At 32.1% G+C, this 23,793-nt stretch overlaps 1 protein-coding gene and 1 long non-coding RNA gene across 4 annotated transcripts in view; one reads left to right on the top strand and one right to left on the bottom strand.

Moving 5' to 3' along the window:
• The window catches only part of LOC118184288 (cytochrome P450 4c3-like), a 68,447-nt gene that overhangs the window by 11,114 nt on the left and 33,540 nt on the right, over positions 1 to 23,793 (top strand). Inside the window, exons 3-7 of the mRNA XM_035353939.2 lie at positions 3,015 to 3,100; positions 7,850 to 8,043; positions 16,356 to 16,425; positions 16,638 to 16,764; positions 23,289 to 23,489. Coding sequence (XP_035209830.2) covers positions 3,015 to 3,100; positions 7,850 to 8,043; positions 16,356 to 16,425; positions 16,638 to 16,764; positions 23,289 to 23,489 — 678 coding nt within the window. The remainder of the gene's footprint in view (positions 1 to 3,014; positions 3,101 to 7,849; positions 8,044 to 16,355; positions 16,426 to 16,637; positions 16,765 to 23,288; positions 23,490 to 23,793) is intronic.
• The window catches only part of LOC118184290 (uncharacterized), a 207,732-nt gene that overhangs the window by 161,181 nt on the left and 22,758 nt on the right, over positions 1 to 23,793 (bottom strand). Inside the window, exon 2 of one of the 3 annotated variants that reach the window (XR_015041228.1) lies at positions 345 to 481. The exons of the other annotated variants lie outside the window; for them this stretch is intronic. This is a non-coding gene — a long non-coding RNA (uncharacterized LOC118184290). The remainder of the gene's footprint in view (positions 1 to 344; positions 482 to 23,793) is intronic. 3 annotated transcript variants of the gene reach the window in all.

The following is a 23,793-nucleotide window of genomic DNA, read 5'->3' as shown; positions in this document are numbered from 1 at the left end:
AATGCGAAAGAGGTAGTTTTTCTCATTCATATTTATTATTGTTTCAACTGAAAACGCTTTTAATAGAAGCTTTAATTATAGTTCATAGTTAGTTATCCAGTACTAATGCGCGGTATTTTGAAAAAGAGGCATTCTTGATACCTTTGAAATGCAATTTTATGCGAATAAATAATGGTTGTATGATATTAGTCATGCATATTATCTAACGTATGCAAGTTTTTTCTAAAGATATATAAATTTATACATGTAAATCACATATATACAATCTCTTTACCAGCCAAAAATCTCCGACTGAGGTCTAACAAGAACTTTTTTTAAAGCAAATATTTTTTTTAAATACTTACCTTAAATTATTTGTGAATCCTGCAAATGGGCTGGCTTCATGGGTGTTTTCGTGGTTTCCTTCATGTGTAACGTGTATATGAGCCAGTTTTCCTTAGAAGGTCCTCCACGAATACATCCCTCAGGCATTTATATTCAACTGTAAACGTTAGAAATTCTGACATGTGGATATCATTTTTACCAAAAAGTACTACTTGAATTTTTAGAAATTTTCGACCCTTGGAAAAATCTGAAATGGTTAAGAATAATGCTTTATTACGTTGTATAAGCCTGATTTGCAGCACTATTTACGGAATATTTTTTAGCGTTTAATGTTTTAAGTATGGTATTTCAAACGCACTATATACCGCTGTCGAGAAAAACTATACAAGCTAATAAATTATTGCAAGCTACAGATGGTGTTTACACACTTTTTGAACGATTTCGATAGCCAATTAAAAGAAATGTTTTGAAATAACAATTTCTGGCAACAGTTTATTATTTAAAATGATAAATATCGCCTTCTACTTTTAAATTTATACTTCCTGCAAAATGTCGAGTGTAAACAAACTGTGGAAGGATATGTTTTTGCGCTTTCCGTATGATTCAGAAATGTTTTGAGATGCATAATATTAAAATTTATAAGTGCAAAATAAGCAAAATTTTACGCACAGAAAGAAGACTCCAAACGAATACTCGGAAAAGGTACGTACTGTTTCTTATGTTTCTAAAATTAAATCTTTGGTAACAAGAGGAAATCCGCCGACGCAGAAATCAATTACAAAGTCTATATATTTTTATCTTTTATTTGTGTCAACAACAAGTAAAATAATAAACCAAGATTTACAACTTCAAAAACTCAATGATCATCAGCTTTTACGGAGGAATGTTGCTGAACGCAGTTTTTAGAATCCTGTATGAAAACTATTTAGAAGGAGATAAATGGAAATATATTATGACCCTTGATGAAGCATGGGTTTATCTTAAGGAAAGGATGAGTTTAGCTGATTGACAAAAAAGTTTATTTATCATAGAAAACGAAGAGAAAAAGTTTTACAAACCTAGTTCCGTCATTCAAAGAAGGTTTCAGGAAGAGATTTATGATTGTCATGGGGATTCTGTTATAATAAGTTTAAAATAAGAAGCGTAGGGAAAAATGTTAAAATTCCTATCAAGATAAAGTTTTATTTACGATATTTACAAAAGAAACTTCATTTCTCTATCTCAAGGATTTTCAAAGAGTGAAACCTTTTAACAAGACTAAAGCAACAAGTGATACTTGGAAAAGTACTACTGCATTCGCAGAAAAAAATGAAGACGTACAGGTAATGAATATACACGTTTTCAACGTATTCTTGCGAAGTCTCCAGACGTTTCACTTACAGACTATTGCACTTTTCATCCCTTTGAAAAACACTCTTTCTAAGCGTAAGCACACCACGATTGATGGATTATGGAAAGTAGTGGGCGCGGGTTGAAGTCAATAACCTCTTATAAATTTTAATAAATAATAAATAATAAATAAATTTTACAAAAAGCTTTTATACCATGAAAATAACAACGCAGACTTATAGCCCAGCAAAAAATGCTATCAGATCGAACATTAAAAAAACATTAATTAAACGATTCTGAAATCTTTCAAAAAATGTATAAATAGCCTTTGCAATAAAGTTTCGAAAAAGAATCCGTAGATCAGTTACTATGGAACTTTTTCTTTTTCTTTTGAATAGCAACCTTACCTAGTTGATATCTCAGAATTCTAATCGTGTCGTCTGGTCCTTATACGAGCTCTGTAAATCTGAATAGCAACTAATTCCATAGCTCTCCCTTAAAGATATATTTAACTATGGAAATCTTTGATCTTAGAAACAAACTGTGATATTATGAACAGTAAAGGTAAACTACGCTTTAACACTACTGAACATAAATGATTTCAGTTTTATGTTCCAAAATATTTGCTTTTTAAATATATTTAGCAAGTTTTTTTACTTATTAGAACCAATGCATGGTCTTCCTTGAAATAGTTTCCTTTTTTTCATGTTATTTGAGTGTATCCTTCATTCATAAATCTATGACATGTATTTTCAATGATTTTTAGCCCAAGGGGCGTTAGGCCAGAAGGGCTATTAATTTTATTTTGGCATTTTGTGAGGATTCACTATAAACGGCGAATCACTTTTTAAATTGTTGCCACCAAATATTAGATCCCTGTATTATATTTAAAGAAACTAAATAATGAAAAATCTGCATAAATATATGCATATTTCTCGCATTGTGATAAAACAACGGTAACAAGAGCCGCCATCAAACTTTGAATAAAGTACGTCTCCACCCAAATATGGGCATCTGGAAGACCAGATTTGGAATTTGTTTTATTATCTATTTCATATTTTGTAAAGCATTTATGAGTTTTTGATTAAGAAATTCAACGATTTCAAAGTGAGCAACAGCAACATTGTACGGGGAAAAAAAAATTATCTCCAACGCGCGAGACTGGGCATCGGAAATTCTAAAGATATGCTCTTTTAAATATTTTGTGATATAGCTGTTGAATTGAATTTTATGGTTTAAGTGCGAAGAACACGATAAGCTTTTAGATTTTAATTTTAAAATATTTTTTACCTTTAGTCATTCACAATGCTACTAATTTTTATAGTGTCTCAAACATAAATAATTTCCCTGTTCTTTATTAGCCTGTGCTCAACAGCAATGAAATCTTGAACAAAGGTTTTGAATATGAATTTGTAACTCCTATGCTGAAAGAAGGATTGTTAACAAGGTAAATATTATCTTAAATACCTCTTCCTTTGAACGAAATAAATTCTGGACGTATATAAAACCGATATATTTGAAATTCATAAATTTAGATGTATGTCCTTAATTAACATGATTAGCTATCAATTTAAGGGTAATAAAATAAGAATAGATTTCAGATATATGTATTAAATCATTAAGTAATAGTTACTTGATTCTCGAGATTAATCTCGCAAGAATATATTAATTTTAAATGTCGACCATAAAAAAGAGATAAATATCAATTATGCAGATCAGAAATATAAATGTGTACAAAAATTACAAATTATAGCTTATGTTTATTTTTTACTGTAGTGTAAAACTACAATACACCCTTGTTAATAATTAAGTTGTTATAAACGGGGATTAATTGGTTAAAAAAAAGGTATCTTCAATTCTTTCGTTAGTGAACCAGTCGCAAGACGACATTTCGTTCAGATAACTTATTTTTTAAACTGCTCGCTTTCAACTCCTGTGGAAGGTGAAGGACGTCTTTTGTGAGAACTGTGAGGGCCATAGATTAGAGACAATGTAGAGAATGATAAATAAATACTGGCAGCTCAGCGGTCATTCTCAGGGACGTAGTGCAAAATAGATCCGTGACTCGAAGGAGTTTATTGTTAGGAATGATAAGAGATTCTAACAACGAGCTTAATTTTTAGATTCGAGCTTTTATTCAATTTTTTAAGCAAATAAATCGCTCGTTTAATTGGGGGGGGGGGACTTTTGCTGATCAAAAAATTCTTTTTGCTAACGCACTCAAGCAGCTCAAGAAAGTGCTCTTAGAAATAAATGAAAATTTAAATTTTAAATCTTATGCAACGGTAAAACTTATTTGCAAAATATTCCTTCCCTGCCTACCAATAGTCATAGGCTTGATTCTCAGTTAATCGATAGGCTTGATTCTCAGTTAATCGATAGGCTTGTTTCACCATAAAAGGCGTCAAGAAACCTATTATTCACAATGTATGCACCACTACTTATACTTGGAACAACGTATAATTGAGAAATGCTGTATTATTCAACAACATTTCTGCATTAAATGCCGCCAAAATTTAAGATTGCGATTTTCAAACTAAACCAAAATCTGGAATGTATTTATTGCAGTTTACACTGTAAGGTTTTCTCTATTTTGTCTAACAAATTTAGGTAAAATCCTAGGAGAGCCCACACCCTTGGCGACAAACTAGAAAAGTGCAGAATCACCCACTGATTCGCGCGTTTCTCAAAATCGCCAACTTGAAAATAACAAGGCAAAAAATAGCACAAACTCGGTATCCATGCACACATCGACCTATTTTCACTTAGAAAAACTTCCCAGAATTGCACAACCTTGGCATTGCACACTGCTTTGACTTTGTCCATGTACGCATCGATACGCACCATACAAGTGGGCGCGCCAAGGGTGTGGGCTGTGCTAGGATCCAACCCATATTTATTTTAAGTTTGGTACCTGTTCTAAACTTCTCAACTTCCTCTCACTGTCTCTCGCCAGGTTGTACATTTAAAGTTAAGTGAAGTGCTATTTAAACGTGTGAATATCTCAGTTTATTTACAGCGTGTTTCGCTAGCCAAGGGCTCGATTCGTTGTTACTTCGCTGTCACGCTAGTAAGCCTCTTGGGCTCATCAGATTAGTATCACGCTGGTTAGATACCTGTGAGTCCATCTAATTAGGCGTAAACTTAAGTGCGCTCTTGCACTATTTATTTTAGGTTGATTTTTATTATATTCTACGTTTTAGTTTCCACGCACGAAGTCCGTGCCTTTCTGTTAATTACTTTCGAAACAGAAACTACACTGTCATATTAAAAAGAACAAATACTACAGCGTCGATCAGGAAAGCAACAAATATTTAAAATCATATTTGAATTATTTAAATGGTTATTTTTCACCCTTCTTCTCTGCTGGTATTTAAGTCACGCCTGTGCGAGAATTCGCCAGGTTCATTGTAGGATCGAAGTTAGTTTGTGTGGAATAACAGAGACAGATCTTACAACACCACCACAAGTGCTGAAATGCGTCAAAAGCAGTTTACAGCATCACTCTTTCGCCACCCACTTTGAGTTCCCTTTCCCACATAAACACAATACACTTATAAACATTCATGCCTTCTCGAAGATTCTAACCCGGGCCCCAAGGTGCAGAGTTAACTTTCTCAAAAATCTGCTCGAAATTTGATAAAAACCTCCAACTTTTCACCATTTTAGAGATAAGAACAAATACTGAGCTGGGCAGTATACTGATAAATATACTGCCCCAGTCAGAAAAGCAGAAAATATTTAAAATCGTAATTGAGAGATTTAACCAATAGATGCAATGTGAAAAATATCACACTGTCATATTAAAAAGAACAAATACTACAGCGCCGACCAGGAAAGCAACAAATATTTAAAATCATATTTGAGAGATTTAACCCATAGGTACAATGTGAAGAAATCTCACATTGCCATATTAATAGAAAATTTTCGAAATAAAGTTCCTGGTGGAGAAAATATCAATAGAAAAAACTGTTCTGATGAATCTAAGTTAAAAAAGTATAGATCCAGAAATCATATAACGTTATAAGTGCGCCTGTTATGAATCCTCAACTATTACAACGTAAAAAGATGCAGACAAAATTTTACTATTCCAGAGATGTTTGACTGAACTACAAAAAAAAAATAAAAACATAACCATATCAACACGAAATATAATTTTATTCACCAACTCAGTAGTAAGAAAACTCATCTTCTTTTATTTTTAACAGATTGCATTCCGAAGGAAAAAACTTTTGCCAAAAAATGATAATACAATAATTTGCAAATTAAATATTTATAATTATTAAAAATATTTATAAGTTACTTTCAAACTAATTACGTACATTTTATGCCGTTACAACGTAATACATCACTTTCGAGCTATTTCAACATTCTTTCGATTTAATTTTCCAAAATTTTTATATTATTATTAAGACACCCTGTTGAACTGTTTTGAATCTTACTGTGCTCAAGGATTTCCTTCTAATTTAGTAATTGTTTTGATTTTAGCCCTTCTAGCTATCTAAGACGCTTCTGGTTTCGAAACAGAAACTACTAAAACTGTCAACGCCCCTAGTGACAGGTGTTTCCCAAATACGGTCCGCTTTTTCGTCTGTCAGCCACTATATGTTTTAAAACGCACAAAAATTAACACAGTAGAAAAAGTACAATGATAATCAGGTTCTTTAAAGAAGTTACTTCATTTCATTAAGTAATGCGAGAATATCTTTACGGATATCACCATATAAAAGTCTTGATTACGATTGACGAAATTTACGTGGATAAAATTTAATTTTGATAAAATTACTTGTTAAATTTCGTTCAAATAATAATTTGAACCTGACTCCTGCTGCAAGCATAAGTTTTGAGCAACGTAATAAATATTCACGCAAAGATCTGTGAAAACTATAAGAAGTTGACTATCTTGCAAATGGATTATTGCGAGAAAATTCTGAAATCAAGCTGCTGATCTTTAAATGCTGTTCACAAGCAAAATATCTTGCTCTATTTTTTCCAGCAAAGTATTTAGTTGTTCTATATTTTATACAGTAAATATTTCGGTTAAAGTTTACTATTGGGCGCCCCTTGTTTTTTTGGCGATTCTTTTTTGACGCCAAGTTCGGCGCCAGGAAGGCACAATTTCAAGATGGCCGCTACACAAAAAATAAGAAGTTAAAAAATTGCACAAACTCGGTGTCCATGTACACGTCGATCTATTTTCACTTTAAGAAAACCAAAGAATTGCACAAACTAGGCATTGCGCACTGCCTTAACTTTCTCCAAGTACACGTCTATCTGTTTTCACTTTAAAAAAAAAAATCAGGAAGCTAAAACAAAGTTAAACTATCATGGTAACCAGAAGTGGGGTTTCATCGCCAAATGGGGTCTCACAAATTTTTTAATTTACTACTATCTACTTATATATATATATATATATATATATATATATATGCAAATCATCGACTATCTAATTTGCTTGAAAGTAATATTGATTTATATTCAAAATAAAATTGACAATTCGACTGAGAGAATTTGTAAAATATGTTCAGTTGTAAATCTTACAGACAACAAAATATAAAAAAAGGAAAGATTAAGTAATTTGTCATATTTTATTTTTTACATAAACCAAGTAAGCGCTTTGAAGTCACTACTGACGTTTCTGGTTAAAGAAGAAAAATTTCTCCACCCCCCAAAAAAAGAAATGTATAGGATATTTTAAATATTAACTGATGAGGAAAGATTTTAGTAAAGTGGAAAAAAACTGCAATACCACTGAGTGCAAATATTCAGTAAAACGCATAATCTCAAATCTCTTCGAGAAATGCATGTATTAATTACGATTTTTATATTTAACTATTATAATCAACAGTTATTTAGGCTAGGTTATCTAAACATCATGCCATAGGGTTATTCTTTATGGCACAATGTATGTTTCATGTTTGAACATGCTTCTTCTTCATTAATGATTTAAGTTTCAGGATACATTTTATAACTGCTGTAATATTTTATTCCTATAGTAATTCCATGCAGTTAGAATCCTAAATTATAGCACTGCTTCTTGTCTGTATGCATGTAGCACATTCATGTTTCAGAAGTAAGGAATAATATAATGTATATCGCCTTCCTTTAATTTGAAATTTTTTATACTGATATAAAATTGTTGTAATTTGTCTGTACAGAGCGAGTTCTTTTATTTCAATTTTCTTTCGTTCATCAGCAAGGGAAACAAATGGAGATACCGAAGGAAACTCCTGACACCAGCCTTCCATTTCCGTATTTTAGATGAGTTTATACCGATCTTTAATGAGCAGGCTCAAATTTTTGCTTCTAAGATCGCCGCACGGATAGCGAAGGAAACTTGGATTGATATTGCTCCTCTGACTTCATTGTGCACATTAGATATCATATGTGGTAAGTCTAAGTTTCATTTTCTTAAAGTAGAGAAAGATCTCTGAGAGAGATCTGATCTCTGAGAAAGTGCTGAGAAAGGTCGATGACAAGGTATCAGTAACACCGGAGGATGAACTGGATGTCGGCAAACTTTGCGAAAAAAAGTTAACAATATATGTGTAAAATTTATATTTTCCTCACATATTGAGCAAGCATCGTGTATTTTCAATAGGACAGTTCATAACATAGAAGTTTAACGTAAAAGTTTCACTCTTTAAATACACAATCAAGAAAGGTTACTATCCAGACCTGCTCTATTTCATACCATTAGAAAATTGTACATCTTAAAATGCAAACTACTTCATTCAGCTGGAAAACAACGACAGCAAAACAGGGTTGGGATTCAAGGCAAGGAAGTAACCTAATCTTATTTTATATTACCAGCTTCAATGTTTTATCCTTTCGTTTTGATTTTTCAAGATGATCCTGCATATTTGATACGTGATAAACATGAAAACCAAACTCTGAGACACCAAAATCTGTTACAGAACGCCTCCTGTAAACAGATGCTTGTTAACTAACTGAGTAATTATTATAAAAAGGAGCATTTAACCTTTGAATGAAATGAAGCCTTTTTTTTTTTTTTTTTTTTTTTTTTTTTTTTCAAGTTTGATCTAAATTTGTTCCAGCTAATCAGTAAAATTCCATAAAACAAAGGTACAAATTGAAGGAGTTTGGCAGCTTAAAACTAAATCTGTCGACAAAAAGGGATAGAAATTAAAATAAACACACAGTATATCCACTTTACGTCAAAAGGGTCGCAGTCATTTTTCTTCATAGTGATTACTTCGCAAGTAAGGTATCATTCTTCTAGTTAGAGACCTCAGATAAACCTGGTTTCAGCTCTACCTTGATTCTTTTTGCTTTGTAGTTCGACTTCTGTGCGATTAATCGAACTTCTCTTAACCTAAACCCCACTTAACTAAACTAAAACTTAAACTTGTAAGACTGATAACCACTCATTTCCTTATTTAACTAAATAATTTAATTTTAATCAGATATCCTGATATCATTGCTCAAATGTACAAACATATTTTTTAGTAATAACTGATGCTTCATTTATAATGTGCAAAGCTGTTCTCTTCAACAGCATTTTAAATGTTAAGTTAACGTAAAAACAGTCGAAAGATTTATCGTCTGACAATCAGACGATTTATCACAGTAACTTCTAAAGCACAGAAAAATTAAGTGAGATGAAGGTTTAAAATAAAGATTTGTATTTACTTTCCAGCATGACGGTTACGCTATGCATAATAGAAAGTAAAATTTCCGCAGCTTGCGGGAAATTAAAACGGATGCTGAAGTCAAGTTCCAATATGAAACACAAAGTAAAGCTCGCCTGCCAAGCATTGGCTCAGTCCTTAATACTTCACGAAGCAAGTATGGCTAGCAGAGTTAAAGCCGATTTAAGTAATTTACTCATTGGGAGACATGGTTATCAAAATTTCGCACCCTCGAATCAAGAACTGTGCGCCTTAATACATTAACTATTTTGCATCTTGATGGAAGCAGACAAAATAATAAGATAATTGGTTAATTAACATAAAAACCATTTTAATGACCACATTGTATTCGTGAACAAATATATAGTAAGAATGAAATCTCTTTCACGAAGATGACTTTAAATACCGAACTTAACTGATAGATAACGGAAACTGAAACTTGCTCAGTATTAAAAGGTTTTGCTCAACATAAATAAATTACTAAAAACATCAAGATTGAAGATTAGAGCTTTTACCTGTCTCTGAGCATAATATTTCCATCATATTGTTTAATTAAAATATTTTCAAGTGGGAATTTTGAAGGATGCTAAATGTAATCACAAATAATGTCGCAGAAAAAAATAAGCAACTTTTAATTTTTACTATGATTATAGGTTATATAAACTATTATTATATAGGTTTTATAAACTGTCGCTATTGTCTTGACTATATATAGGTCTGGTTATATAACCTATAGGTTATCAAAGAAATATTACTTATGGTTTCATGCGTGTTGATTCAACTAAATGTGGCTTCAGAATTTTAGAACTCATTTCAAAATAGTATATTACCATGTTGAATCACGTTCAGCTAAATTCCAAATAACGTGAAGTTTTGATTGGTTTTTCTGCTAAATTTTACCTTTGCCTTTCTTCATGTATTTGTTCTCAGAGAGTTTATGACCGATCATCTGTGACCAACCAGGAGAGATGGATTCACTATTAAGCGAAACAAACAAACACGAGCTTCGGGAATCAAAAGTAGGATGCACAACATAAAGCTACTTAGGGTCCAAGGAATGTTTCACCACAAAAATTTCTAATTGCAGGTTTTGCCATTGAATAAATGGTGCAGCTAAACCAAATCCAAGAGCGAAAGAATGGGAAAAAGGACTGGGCTTTATACTGTAAATGTATGTAGGGGCATTAAAGTGCTTAGGGCGTTTTTTATTCTTAATGCGACACTGCCTAAACAGCATCAGCACCATAGCAAATATTCAAAACTGTATCGGTTTGCTGTTTTCACTGACATGCTTTCATTCGAGGTTGCTTTTCTCTCTTTTACCATGTATACTGAAGAAAAGAAGATCACAAAAGAAAATCACAAAGATTAAAGAAAATCACAAAAATCACGATTACTGAAAAAGTTACATGTAGAATTTTATGAAACTTACCCGCAATATACAACACATAGTAAGGTATCAAATAACATAAAAAGAAATTACCAGACAATTATGGTAGTATAGAAATTAGCACATGTATAAAATGAACAAATCTATAGGAAACGTACCTTCAATAGGGAATATGTTCGCCTCTAGAAGCAATACAGCACATACTGTGATGCGTGATGCTTTCAATTATGCGATCTATCAGTTCCATAGGAAGCGAGAGCCATTGCTCTTTCAAAGCTGTTGCAAGCGCGGCAAGAGTCTGAGAGGGCAGACTGAGAGCACCCAGACGTCTCTCTAAATCATGCCAAACGTGCTCGATAGGATTCAAGTCCGGGGATCGAGCTGGCCACTCCATGCGCATAATTGTTTCCTGTTGAAGATAATCATTTACGATGCGAGCCCTGTGTGGTCTTGCGTTGTCGTCCTGTAACAGGAAAGCATCACCTATTGTCCCGGCACATGGGCGCACATAAGCATCAAGGATGTCATTTCTATAAACCGGAGCGTTTTCGTTGGAAAGACATGGAGGTCTGTGCGTCCACCCAAAGAGATGCCACCCCAAACACAGACACTGCCTCTTCCGTATGCATCTTTTTAACGGATGTTTGACGGGTGATAACGGGTTCCAGGTTCTCTCCATATCAAATAACGCATACTATCGCTTTCTACTTTCTAGACTAAACCTGGACTCATCCGTATAGAGAACAGCCCTCCACTGATCAAGCGTCCAGTGGACATGTTCTCGTGCCTACTAAGCCTTATACACACAGTTAACGTTGACACCAACCTTCCGGTGGCTGCAGCAAGGGAGTATCTAAGAAGAGTCGGAGTAGTGGTTCTAGTCCTGCGTGCATATAATGTCAAAATCATTCATCATCGCTCGTCGTAGCAGATGGCCGTCCTTGGTTGAAGCTCCTAGAGTCCGAATCTGTGGTTTGAAATCGCCTCCATAGTCTATTTAGCCATCTGGCCACTTCTGTTTGACTTTATCCTACCTCTAGTCTCCCAATGGCTCTCCATCGTAGTTCTGCAGGCAAATGATGCCTGGAGGTCATTGTTACTAATTGGCTATCTCAGATTTCTGACGTCACTATCACAGTGAAATATGTGGGCTTGCTCTCAAACATGGACTTTTATTCTCCTCGCAGATGACGTATTCCGAGTGCAGTGCCACTAATTTGCATATTGCAGTTTTACTCAGCTACACTTACTTGGCAACATATTAAAATTTTACACGGTTTGGCTTATTTTTGAGAGAATTATCGCTATTTGTGGGATTTTTTCTTAATTTATGATAACATGATAACCAGTGTACTAAAAGAGATTCCTGTTCTCTGAAGAGCTTATAAAAGATTTCTCTATGGAATTCGTAACTCGATTTTTCTCAAACCAAATGAATGGAAAAATTAAAATATACTTTGTTTAGAAAAGTATGTTTTAACTTCATTAGTTGTGATTTTAGCGTGCTTTTATGTATTAAAAAAACTTTGAGAAATACCGAAACTTGCTTAATATAGTTGTAAGGATTATGTTAATTTTATTAACAGTTAAATTTTGAGTTGAACTTCTTTCCTGTCAAATTCTTAACTTACTCTTTCCGGCCAGGACGCATTTTTAGAATCACGTGTGAATACATAATGAGGAAGAGCTGTATTTAAACGCGAAGTTCTACTTTCTGAGTTAGAGAGAATCAGAGTTTCTGATTAGCGCGCGTCTGCTTTTTCTGGCTACTCTCTCGCAAAGCTGTTATTACGCTTGATAGCTTCGTAGTAAATTAGCTTTAAGAGCCAACTCGGTTAGAATCTTGACAGCTTAGGCTACATCTCTTTAGTTTAGATTAGTTTTAGTTTACTTCTTAGCCTCTTAAGTTCAAGCCCAAGTGTCGGCTTTTATTGTACACTCCAAGACGGAGTTATGTTAAAACTTATCTGAATAATAAAGGGTTATTTACCCTTCCATCTTGTTGTTTCTTGTTGCACGAACTCAAGCGATTATTCGCTTACTAGTTCTTAAGATTCTTCACGTTTAACTGTAACGTAGCATTTACAAAGTGAGGAACCCTATATAGTTATAAACTAAAATTAGATACTTGAATATCTAAAGAAAAGGCCAGGGCCGATTTTAGAGAAGGCCAAGATGGTGCACAGTACGTGGGCGACCACATTTAAGGGCGATGAAATGATTATAAAACATATTATATTTCCGTAAAAAAGGGCGGATAGTTTTTATTTGCACGTGGGCGGCCGGCAGTCTAGGATCGGTACTGGATAGTACGACCGATAGTACGACCCCTCTGAAACTATGAAATTTTCCCCCAGGAGGAGAGTCCTAGATAAAGTTCTCAGCACCCAGGGACAGCTGAAGATTTCGCGCCTCTTGCTGTTTGCTAAGAATGGAAAATATTTAATTCTAAAATTTAGTAACATCAGTTTGGCTTCCCCTGGCTGCTGAGCCCAGGGGCAGATGCCTCCTTTTCTCCCTCTAGCTACTCCCATGCCCAGGAGAGAATTCCCCCTTTTTTATTATGAAATATATCAAATGTTTTCTGACAGTTGGTGTTATACAGTCGACTGCAAACATATGCAAATTAAAATCCATTGAAACAAGATTTATAATCGAGAACTTGTGATGGGCTGCTGAATTATTCGTAGTATTCTCATAAATGCAAATGAATCAAAGCTTGATGTCACTGTGTTCGTAAAATATGATACTAACAGCGCCATGATAAAAATTTGAACTAGAGTTTACCTAATGACTACCTCCCAAAAAAGCATTCTTCATTTCACCCCTCTCTCAGCCCCTCCCACACCAAACGTAGTAAGTGCAAACAGCATTTTCTGCGTCAGTTTGTTGCTATTACATAACTTTTTCAAATGTGTCCAGATTTTTAGAATAAATTGCATATTTGCACTAAATACAGCACTAATAACGTTACAGTGAAAATTATTAATCACAGCATTTTAATAGTTTCTTGGAATGTGTTTCTATATTATTAAAAAAAGAAAAGAAAGAAAGATATACTTTGTTATATTTGATTTGATTTGTTTTGTGTAGCTTAACTGCAACATTATCATTTGTAAAGTGCAATGTAGTGTATTATAATATTAATTAAATGTTTAAATAAATATGGCAGAACTGGTAATGCTTAAACAATTTTCAGAAAATGTGTCACTCGAAATAATTTTTAATTTGGCTTACAAAATCCGATAAAGTGCAAATGTGTTGCAGTGTTGCGTACGAATTCTGCTGCTATATTCAAAAGGATTTCCATATATGAAACTGGAAACTCCTGAAAGCAATTCTCTCAAAAAAATAAGTAATGGAATGGACAGGAAGTGTCAGACGAGATAATAGACTTAATGTAATGAAAAGCCCTGTAGCGGGGGTACTAACACAAAATCTATATATCAGGGGGAAATGGGAAATAATTTTCATAAATATCACAAGTATATGATGAAAACAAACCACGAGAGTCCATTTAGAAATAAGATTATTTTTTCTTTAATGTTTCCGCTAATGACAGGCTGCCACAATTACCTGTCACTTCAAACTTATAAATTACGCAATGAAAGTGGGTTTGTATCTGTTCAGAGTCGTGGCGCCATCTATCCAAATGAATTATAACCAATAGTGAAAATTCGTGTGTACAAAATAAAGCTCAAGAAACTTAATGAATGATATTATGTAAAAAGAAAACGTGATTTAATTTAGCTTTTTGATTTCAATTAAAGTTGTGCATCATGTGAAACGACAATAATGTTTAATATTAATTTTAATGTGAACTTAAGTGGTTCTAAACTAATTTTTTCTGTATAATTTGCAGATCTGCAAATAACGATATCGCACTGCTTGAAGATATAACAAAAGTAATTAATGTTACTAGGTGTTTTTTACGTTACTAGGACATTTATTGTCCGCTTGATTTGTAAATGTGCCGTTTTTTATGCAACATATTATCTTTAATTTACCATTCATGCTGCCTATTGCATGTGGAGGTTTTTGAGGCGTTGCCCTTCGGACGTGCCACTTTAAATAATTTCTCAATTTAAACCAATGCTTACCATACTGAACTGATTTAAAAGCACTGCACATATGTATCTAATTTTCTTTAGAATTTTTTTAATTTATTTCTTATTTTTTAGCTTGTTTTTAATTTTTAATAATATATATGATTGGTGTTGTTTACAATACACTAACCTGTGATTTATAATCATATTTATGATTTATAATCCTGTGCCTAATTAATAGTTTTTATAAACATTTGCAAAATTATTGTAATGAAAAAAGATTTTAGACTTTATGGTATGCATCTTGGTATAGAATAATACACAGCACCACTTAATAAGGTATTTATTTTTAATTAATCAACAGTTACTTAGTTTTTATATAGTGCCAAGAAAAATTGTGTTTTGCTTGATTTAAAGTTTATCGTTAATGTGATCGAGATATTAAATAAATTCCTAATTTAATTGCTTTTTATGAATCAGTTTTCGGTTTATTTGATTATGGCAAAGCCTATACCTGAAGAATAATTTTATTACAAAAAACTTTAGTCTTCGAGGTATAACTTTTAATTTACCAAATAAAGTGTGATTGTAATTAGTTACTTTCACTTATCAACAAATCTCTATCAAATGCTATGCTTTCTATGTTGCAATAATATTCATAAATATTCCTACATTTTTTTTATAAATCAAAACATTTTCTTCCATGATTTTTTATATTAAACTTCAAACCAAACACTGATATTTTAAACGAAAACTGTTTCTTAACTAATTGATTCAACTAAAATTCAACTAAATTCCACTAAAATGATTCAACGATATGTTTATTTTTTGTTTGTGACTTATCTCACTTGTTTGACCTATTCAGAATATACTATATTTAAGAACGTCCATCCGAACTCGAACTCAACGAACGATATAACAGCCACAAACAAAAACTACAGCGCCGATCAGAGCTTGTAATGGTTGTAAAATCATTAGTTATGATCAGTTTATTGCTGATGCAGTAAAATATTTCGAGAGCTTTTTAAACTCAATAATTTTTATTCCTGAGATTTTAAAATTTTAACTTTCAAATATACTTTCATATAGGTTCAGCATTCACAAAATGTTTTCAAAAAACTGCAGTTATCACAGTTAAATGTTAAAAAAAAAAAAAAAAAAAAAAAAAAAAAAAAAAAAAAAGAAAGAAAAGAAAGAAAAAGAAAAAAGAAAAAGGTTTTACATATTTGAAAAAATGTAGACATTTTAAATTTAAATTTAGTTTTTAAAGCATTTAGTAATATGATTTTAACATTTAATATCTTTGAGTGAATTTAGAACATAAACATAGTCTTCTAAACTATGTTTTCTGTTTAAATTATTATAAGAAGTCTAATTATTTTTCTATATAAGTAAAAATAATTTTGAGTATTTCTAAATTTATACTTATTATTTTCTAAAGTTTTCAAAGTGTTCCACGTATATTTCATTATCAAGTTGTTTTTATTGGTAGCATACATAATCCAACTCGTTCCTAATATCCTAATAGTATATAAATCTTTTGACATTTAATTTAAATTACATGCTTTAATAGTTTAAGCAAACAAAAACTTATTTCATTTTTCATTATTTCAGAAACTGCTATGGGTAAGAAGATTAACGCACAAGGAAACAGTACATCTCCCTATGTACAAGCTCTGCACAAGTAAATTGTGATTAATAATAAATTGTGATTAACAGCAATTGTGATTAACGAGAATTGTGATTAACAACAATTTGTACTATTTGTTCTATTTAAAAAGCATAAATATGATATATAATGAGACAAATATTTTAAGAAATTTCGTTTGTATCATATTATATTTCATAGGAAATTTGTTAACCTGTCACCTGAATTCAAATACTTTTCTTCTTTAGACTATGCAAAGCTGCAACTGACAGACTCCTAAGACCATGGATGTGGCCCGATTTCATTTATTACAGAACAACCGAAGGCAAAACTTTCAAAAATTGCTTAGAAATCATGGATAACTTTACGAGACAGGTGAATATTTTGTACGTGTATGTAAACTCTTGATTATATTTAACCCATTCCGCAGTAGATGGCAGCACAAGTCAAGCTTCAGTTATTTTCTTCTAACACAAAAGGGAAAAAGGGTATATTTCAGTGATTCTTAACCTTACCCCTTTTGCCTAGTTACGATCATTCCTCCACCCCCTTTACCAAGCTCGAAATATACATATTCATTTATTGAAATTTAGATTATTTTTAACGTGTTTTATAAATTAAACAAGGAAAAATATAAAAAATATTGATAAATATCAAAATTTGCATAAAAGTAGTTTTTTTATATTCATAAATTAAAATTTTTAACAGGTAAATAAAAGTGTCAGCGTATTCATCCCCTGAAGATATGAAATGCCCTCTTATACCCATTTGTTGAGAATCCCTTGCGAAAATATTTGGGTATTAACTATTCCTGTCCTTCAGTACGTCTTATTAGTTTTATGCAGTTAATTTTAGAAAGCTATGAAGCATTTAACTTCCTAAGCAGTTTTTAAATACCATAAAGAAGAAATGGTTTCACTCTCAACGTAAGTAGACCTACATTTTTACAAATTAATGTGTATAATATAACAGATAAAGAAGATTAACATTTTCAACCAGATGAAATATTTTAATGATTTAAATGTACTCCATATATTGTGATTTCTGATGACTTAAAATTTGATGAATTGAAAATGAGGAACGCTAATGACATTTTTTTTTGTCCACAATCTGCATGTTAAGTGTTGGACATCCTTAATATCCAGTAGCAATACTTGCAGATATGTATAGAATTTAAGCAAATTTCATTCTTAAATTCGTATTTTTAGAATAGAAAAAGTTGGAGTCTAGAAAACTCTATGCATTTTATGAAAGGATAAACATAGAGTATCTTTTTATTTTTAACACAAATCTATTCCATTCTTTATCTCCATAAGATATTCCAAAGCTTTATTTACAGAAATCTATTCATAGGATGCCATACCTCTGAGCTTCTTATTACCTTCTAGACTATTATGTAGAGCTTAGGTATTTCTCCCGCCTTCTTGGCATGCCTTCGTGGTGTGGTGGTCTGCACGCTGGGCGCGTATTCCGGGGTCTGTGGTTCGATTCCCGGCGAAGGCGTTGCTCATTTTTCAGTCTCTCTTGCTTCCAAAAAATATCCTAACGTCTCTACAAAGGCGCCCGAACTAAAAGGGTGGTTCAAACATAACTGATCCTCCACACCCAAGATTTGGCGATTGGGTCCCGTAAAAACCCCAGTCGTCTTTTAAAAGGGAGAGCATATAAGGTATTTCTGCCACCTTCTTGGCATGCCTTTGTGGTGTGGTGGTCTGCACGCTGGGCGCGTGTTCCAGAGGCCTATGGTTCGATTCCCGGAGAAGGCGTTGCTCATTTTCTATCTTTCCTGCTTCCAAAAAATCCTAATGATTCTACAATGGTACAGTTAACATGAAGCTTTTCATGGCATGTGTAGTCATATCTTTTTGTTTTCCAGCTGAAGAATGAACTGTTTTTAAGACTATTGAATACAAATCATGAACTAATATTTCTGCAGAATTTTACAGTGGTCTTTCGTAATTTCAGTCTCTCGCAACTTTGACAGTAATTTGTGTCTTGGTTTTCACGAGCTCACCCTTGAAAAATGTTGCTAACATTTATAGTTGCTTCTAACTAGCGTCATTTTTTACAAGGCAAAGGCTGTCAGCATTGGGCACTCGTCACGTGGAAAATGGTTTTTAATAAAATCAATTAGTGTAATATCCTTGATTTTTGTCTTCAGAACAAAGCTGTGCTGTATTTTGACTAATTTTGACTACAAATGTTTGTTGTTCAAATTTCAACAGTTAACAGCCAGATTCAGTTATGTTTGGAACAGCCTTCGCCTGCCGTTAGAATCAGGCCGTTGGTCTTGTGTTGCACATGCTGTATGTATGTTGTTAATATGAGATAGCACGGAATGTCTTCTGTAAAGGTAGTATCTTCTCCATCAGCAAGCAGGCCACATATGCTTTGCAGCCCAACAAAGATTAAAAATTACATAAAAATAAACTTTTTTCCTGTTTCTTTTCTCAATATTTATAACATTATTTTGCATTTTTTATGGTAAGAAGGAGGATTTTTCATACAAGTTTCAAAATACATTGATCGTTCCATTTAGTTTCTTCTTGAAATGAATCATTTAGCGAATCATTAGCTTGTTTCTCTTTTTAACATATCAAGCGAGCAATCTGATTTCAGATCTAAAACTTCTCGAAAATACTTTTCTCTTTTGAACAACCTCATGAGAACCATCATGTTTGGAACCATCTTATGAGAAATGTTAGTATGCACTCTATTCTTTTCTTAATCAATATTTATAATCTCATATTTTTGCACTCTTACAATTATTTTTTTCTGTTTTAGCATTCACATAGTAGAAACAACTGCAATAACCTTACGGTCATCTGATTTCTGTCTTTTGTTATTCACAAAACAGTCGAATACTTTAACATTCACAGGTGAGATTAAGAGAACTTCGAAATCTTGCGTTAAAGCACATGAAACCTCTTTCAGGAAAGAATTATAAATTTAGGAGTCTTCTATCTCTAACCATTAATTTAACTTTAGTTTATCTAAATTTAATCCAAACATTTCCTATGCTGCGTAGTTAAATTTCCTGAAGCCTGCAACATCATTCATCGAAATCTTTCAAATTCAGTTTATGATTTCCTTTCCGTCCCGTTCTCAAGAGGTCTAAAAGATATGCGAGCTGTATAACTATCTAGTTCTTTCACTTGTACATGACAGCCATCGTTACATCCATGCATGGATTTTGCATACATGCATACACATGGCTAATATATATATATATATATATATATATATATATATCACATTCAGTTCTAATTTGGGATTTTATACATCGCGCTATAATTGTTCCTATATTATTATTTCCTTATTTTTATTTTGTATGTGTAACCAATGGAATTCAGGTAGTATGGCTCAAAATTTGTTTTGTTTGTTTCTGAAAAGAAACTTCTGCAGCAATTATCACAAAGTGCAAACTTTTTTCTTTAAAATTAAAGTCAGTTTAAATTCGAGTTTAACCTAATTTAAAACATGAAGTTTTAGTTGTAGTTTTTATTAATGAATAATAAAATACCATACGCAATATTTTTGCCATAAAAAGTCTTAAAATGTTCACATTTTTACAGATATTTGTTCTCTAATTACCTGAAGAAGCCCAATCGTCACCACTGGAATCAATTACAGCGTAATGTAAACGTCATACTTCTGGTTCCTTCACTTACGAACGTGGTTTATGAACGCACAAAAAATTGTTTCAATGAGCGAGATCAAACTACTTATCTGTGATTGAAAGCGACATGTGTCAAATGTAAATGTTATTCAGAATATGTTTTAACTAAATTAACGAAAGCAAAGTTATTGGCTCAAAATAACTTACTTAAAAAAAGAAAAATAAATAAAAAGATAAAAACTTACTTACAAAACTTCAGAATTTTTCTTTCAATAATAGAAATTATTTAATTTTCAATCGATACTTATAATTGTAAGAAAAACAGAAAGACAAAGCAGTGGTAAATTTGTTAGATTTACAAAGTATATATATATAAAGAGAAAGTAAGAGTGATGTCCCTGCATTGAAAATTTTTAAAAGATCTCTCACATGAAACGAATTACTTCCAAAATTTTCTACACATTTTCCAGAAATTTCTTCATAACTAATCACCAATTTCTTAAAAACTAGTCTTTTCTTTCATTTATTGTGAAAATAAATATATACGAGTACTCTACGGTAATCGGAATTTGCATACTTAATTTTAAAAATAAAAGTTGCATTGGCATTATTATAGACGTATATTCAATCAAGTGCATAGTACGAAATACTGCTTTATGAAATTCGTGTCTGTAGCTGTAATTTATGGATATTTATACTAAGCCCTGAAGCGGAAAATTACCAAAGGCACGGTTCAGTTCATTATGGTATTTAAATGCATTGTCTGAATCAGAAAATGTGCATTAGAATGCAGAAACATTTTTTTTTATTACTATCATTACTTATTATTATACGCCTTGCTTGTGAAGGAGTTCAGACGTTTTTTGCAGACATAAAGTAATTTCAAATGACTTTTAATTCACTATTTGCTTTTCCTTTAGGAAAGACACTAATTAAAAATATTCTGTATATATACCTGTTGTTGCTAATGCTCGCTTGTCTGACCTATAGTCAAGCCAATCCCACGAAATTCCTCAGGCAAGGAGAGCAAATTTACCCCTATCGTTGGCAACAGGCTTGAACACCTTACATGTTACAGTTCGATTCAGCTCAGTTCCGCCCCCAATTTTGCTGAAAGGCACCCCCGGAAGACGGGTCAGAGGATCTTCCACCCCTCGTCCCTTAACACCAACCTCTCGAGAGAACTTCCTGCTCGCCCAATATTTAGACTGCCCCCATACCGCACAGACGCTCTACATTTACGAACATCTATACCTTCTCCGGGATTCAAACTCGGGCCATTCGGTACGGTAATCAGCGACGCTAGCTACTAGGTTGGGCGGCTCGAATATATACCCATTAATTTTAATTATTTAACTTTAAACATTTAAAAGGTGTATTAGAAGGTCCCTCGTTTTATTTATTTAAAAAACTATCAAGAAAATGACAATTGTTTAAATGTTGCAATTCACACAGCTGAAGGAAAATTGAAACTAGGTGAATAATACATATAAATGTTACTTGCACTGTAATCACATGTGGTTAATTCAATTGAGCTGAAAGAAATCATTAGATTCTGAAAACGTATTTATTGAAGAAATACGTTCAGTTACTTAAAAGTCCTAACTAAAGAAATCATAACTAGAATGAAAGTTTGTTAAACTAGTTCATTCCAGTTAGTATGGGATTTCCAAATTATTTCAACAAAATACTTTGTCTTCTTTTAATTTAGTTAAATTTTCATGTCAAATATTTCCATATAAATTCACTGGATATCTTCAATTTAAATTATTTTTCTACACGTTTTAAGTGTTTTCTGATTGAAAAAATGTTTCTGTCTGTTGCTTGCACTTCTAGGTTTAAAAAATGTGTAAGAAATATAGAATTATAGATTCAGAAGTTCACGAAGTTTCTTAAAATAACACTGATATGAAGACAGAAATGTGATAAAAATTATTTTTTAATATTAATTTACGCAGCAATAAGTTTATTGTTCATACATTTTATGTGAAAAAAAAAAGAAATTTTACTGATGTTTCCTTTTCCGCTCTTTAAAAAAAACAGTTCTATGTAATGCATTAATAATTCTTATTATTATATTCAAATATTAAAAAAAAATTCTTTTTCATCTGTTTTGTTTGCTATGTCGAATCTATTTTTGCTTTTTCTTTGATGGCAAGAAAGATGATTGCTCATACATCAAATCAGTTACGGATTACGCTGATTCTTCGATTTTGTTCCTTCTTCAAATTAATCATATACCATTATTCTTTTCCACCTTTCCCATACAACAAAAGAAGTATCTAATATCAGCTTTAAAATTTCTCGGTAAAACCTTTCTATTTCAAACCACCTCATGGGATGTTTTATCATTGTACTGTTTTATTATATGTTTTTTCTTCGGCATACTTTTTATTCAAAGATAACTGCGAAATAATTAACTCTATTTTAATAGTTCGGAACTCTAATCGTAAACAATTTTTTTTTTCAAGTGCAAAATTGCAATCAGAATAATCTCCACCATTAATTAGCAAAAATTTATTATTTTTTATAATTATTTTTTATGAATTAATTAAATTAACAATTATTAAAATAATATAATAATTTATTATTTTTAATACATTTTTTGCTTTTTAAAGAATTTTCCCTCAAAATCAATTTTAACAATCCCTAACATAAAAACTTCACTACCTCGCTGAATGCAGTGAAAAGTATATTTAAAATTTCCAGTCCTATTGTATATAAACGGAACTTAAACTATTCAGACATAAGAGAACTGGAGAGCATAAATCATTTAAACTTAGCATTGGCACCAAACTGTTATAAAAAAATTCTTACGTCATTCTTACGTCTTCTTCTAATATGCTATGATTAAAGTTTTCGGCTTTCTAATTTTTTTAATTAAAACGATTCTTATAAAGTTTGCTTATAAATTAGCTTTCAAAGTTTAAATGTTTATGCATTTAGTATTTTCCAGTCTTGTTTTAATTTCTGAGTTTCTAATTTCTTTTTCACTAATTTAATGGATTATGTTTTTTATTTTTTAGATATCTTTTATATGCAATTTTACTTTATAAATGTACCTTTATTATCTACAAATGTCTGTAATTTATTTTAAAGAAGCATTTTTTTTAATCACAATGAATGATAATAAAATTATACTTGACAGTTGTTCTAAGAACTTCATATTATGATTGTACGTGGAATATGATGTAGTACAATGTGTAATAAATTGGGAAGAAAATGTAAAGTGTCCTACCAAGAACTTGGATTTATTCGGTTTTAAATTATGCTGTTTCAGGTTGTGGTTGAACGGAAAGAAGAAAAACTGAAAGAACGCGAAGTACGTGATCACGAAAATGGTGCGATGGATGACGAGATGATCGGCCGTAAATGCCGGCGCCGTCTGGCTTTGCTGGATTTGCTTCTCGATTTGCATCTCAAAGACGAGAGTTTCACTCTGGAAGACATTGCGGAAGAGGTGGACAACTTCATGTTTGCGGTCAGTAATTCTTTATACCCCTCAACCATTTCAACAAAATATTGAAGCATTCGTATTTGGAATTTAAACTAAATTACAAAACATCAGTTGCCCTTCTTCAATCCTAGATATAATTACACTTTTTAAAATTTACATTATGTAATCCCTTAAGTCGTACACGGGCAAAAGATATCTTCGACCAGCATGGCAAAACTGTAACTTGTCATTGTTTCAAACTCATTTAAAAATTTGATACTCTGGTGGAAATACTAAAAGGTAATGGCATTTGTATTACAATTGTTTCCATAAGCATCTGTCAGTTTTT

The sequence above is a fragment of the Stegodyphus dumicola genome, chromosome 1 (assembly GCF_044657685.1).
Source record: "Stegodyphus dumicola isolate Sdum_Otavi_A_Nest chromosome 1, ASM4465768v1".
In the NCBI taxonomy this organism is placed as follows: domain Eukaryota; kingdom Metazoa; phylum Arthropoda; class Arachnida; order Araneae; family Eresidae; genus Stegodyphus; species Stegodyphus dumicola.
Note: the sequence above shows the minus strand (reverse complement) of the source record. Positions and strands in the feature narration are given on the sequence as shown.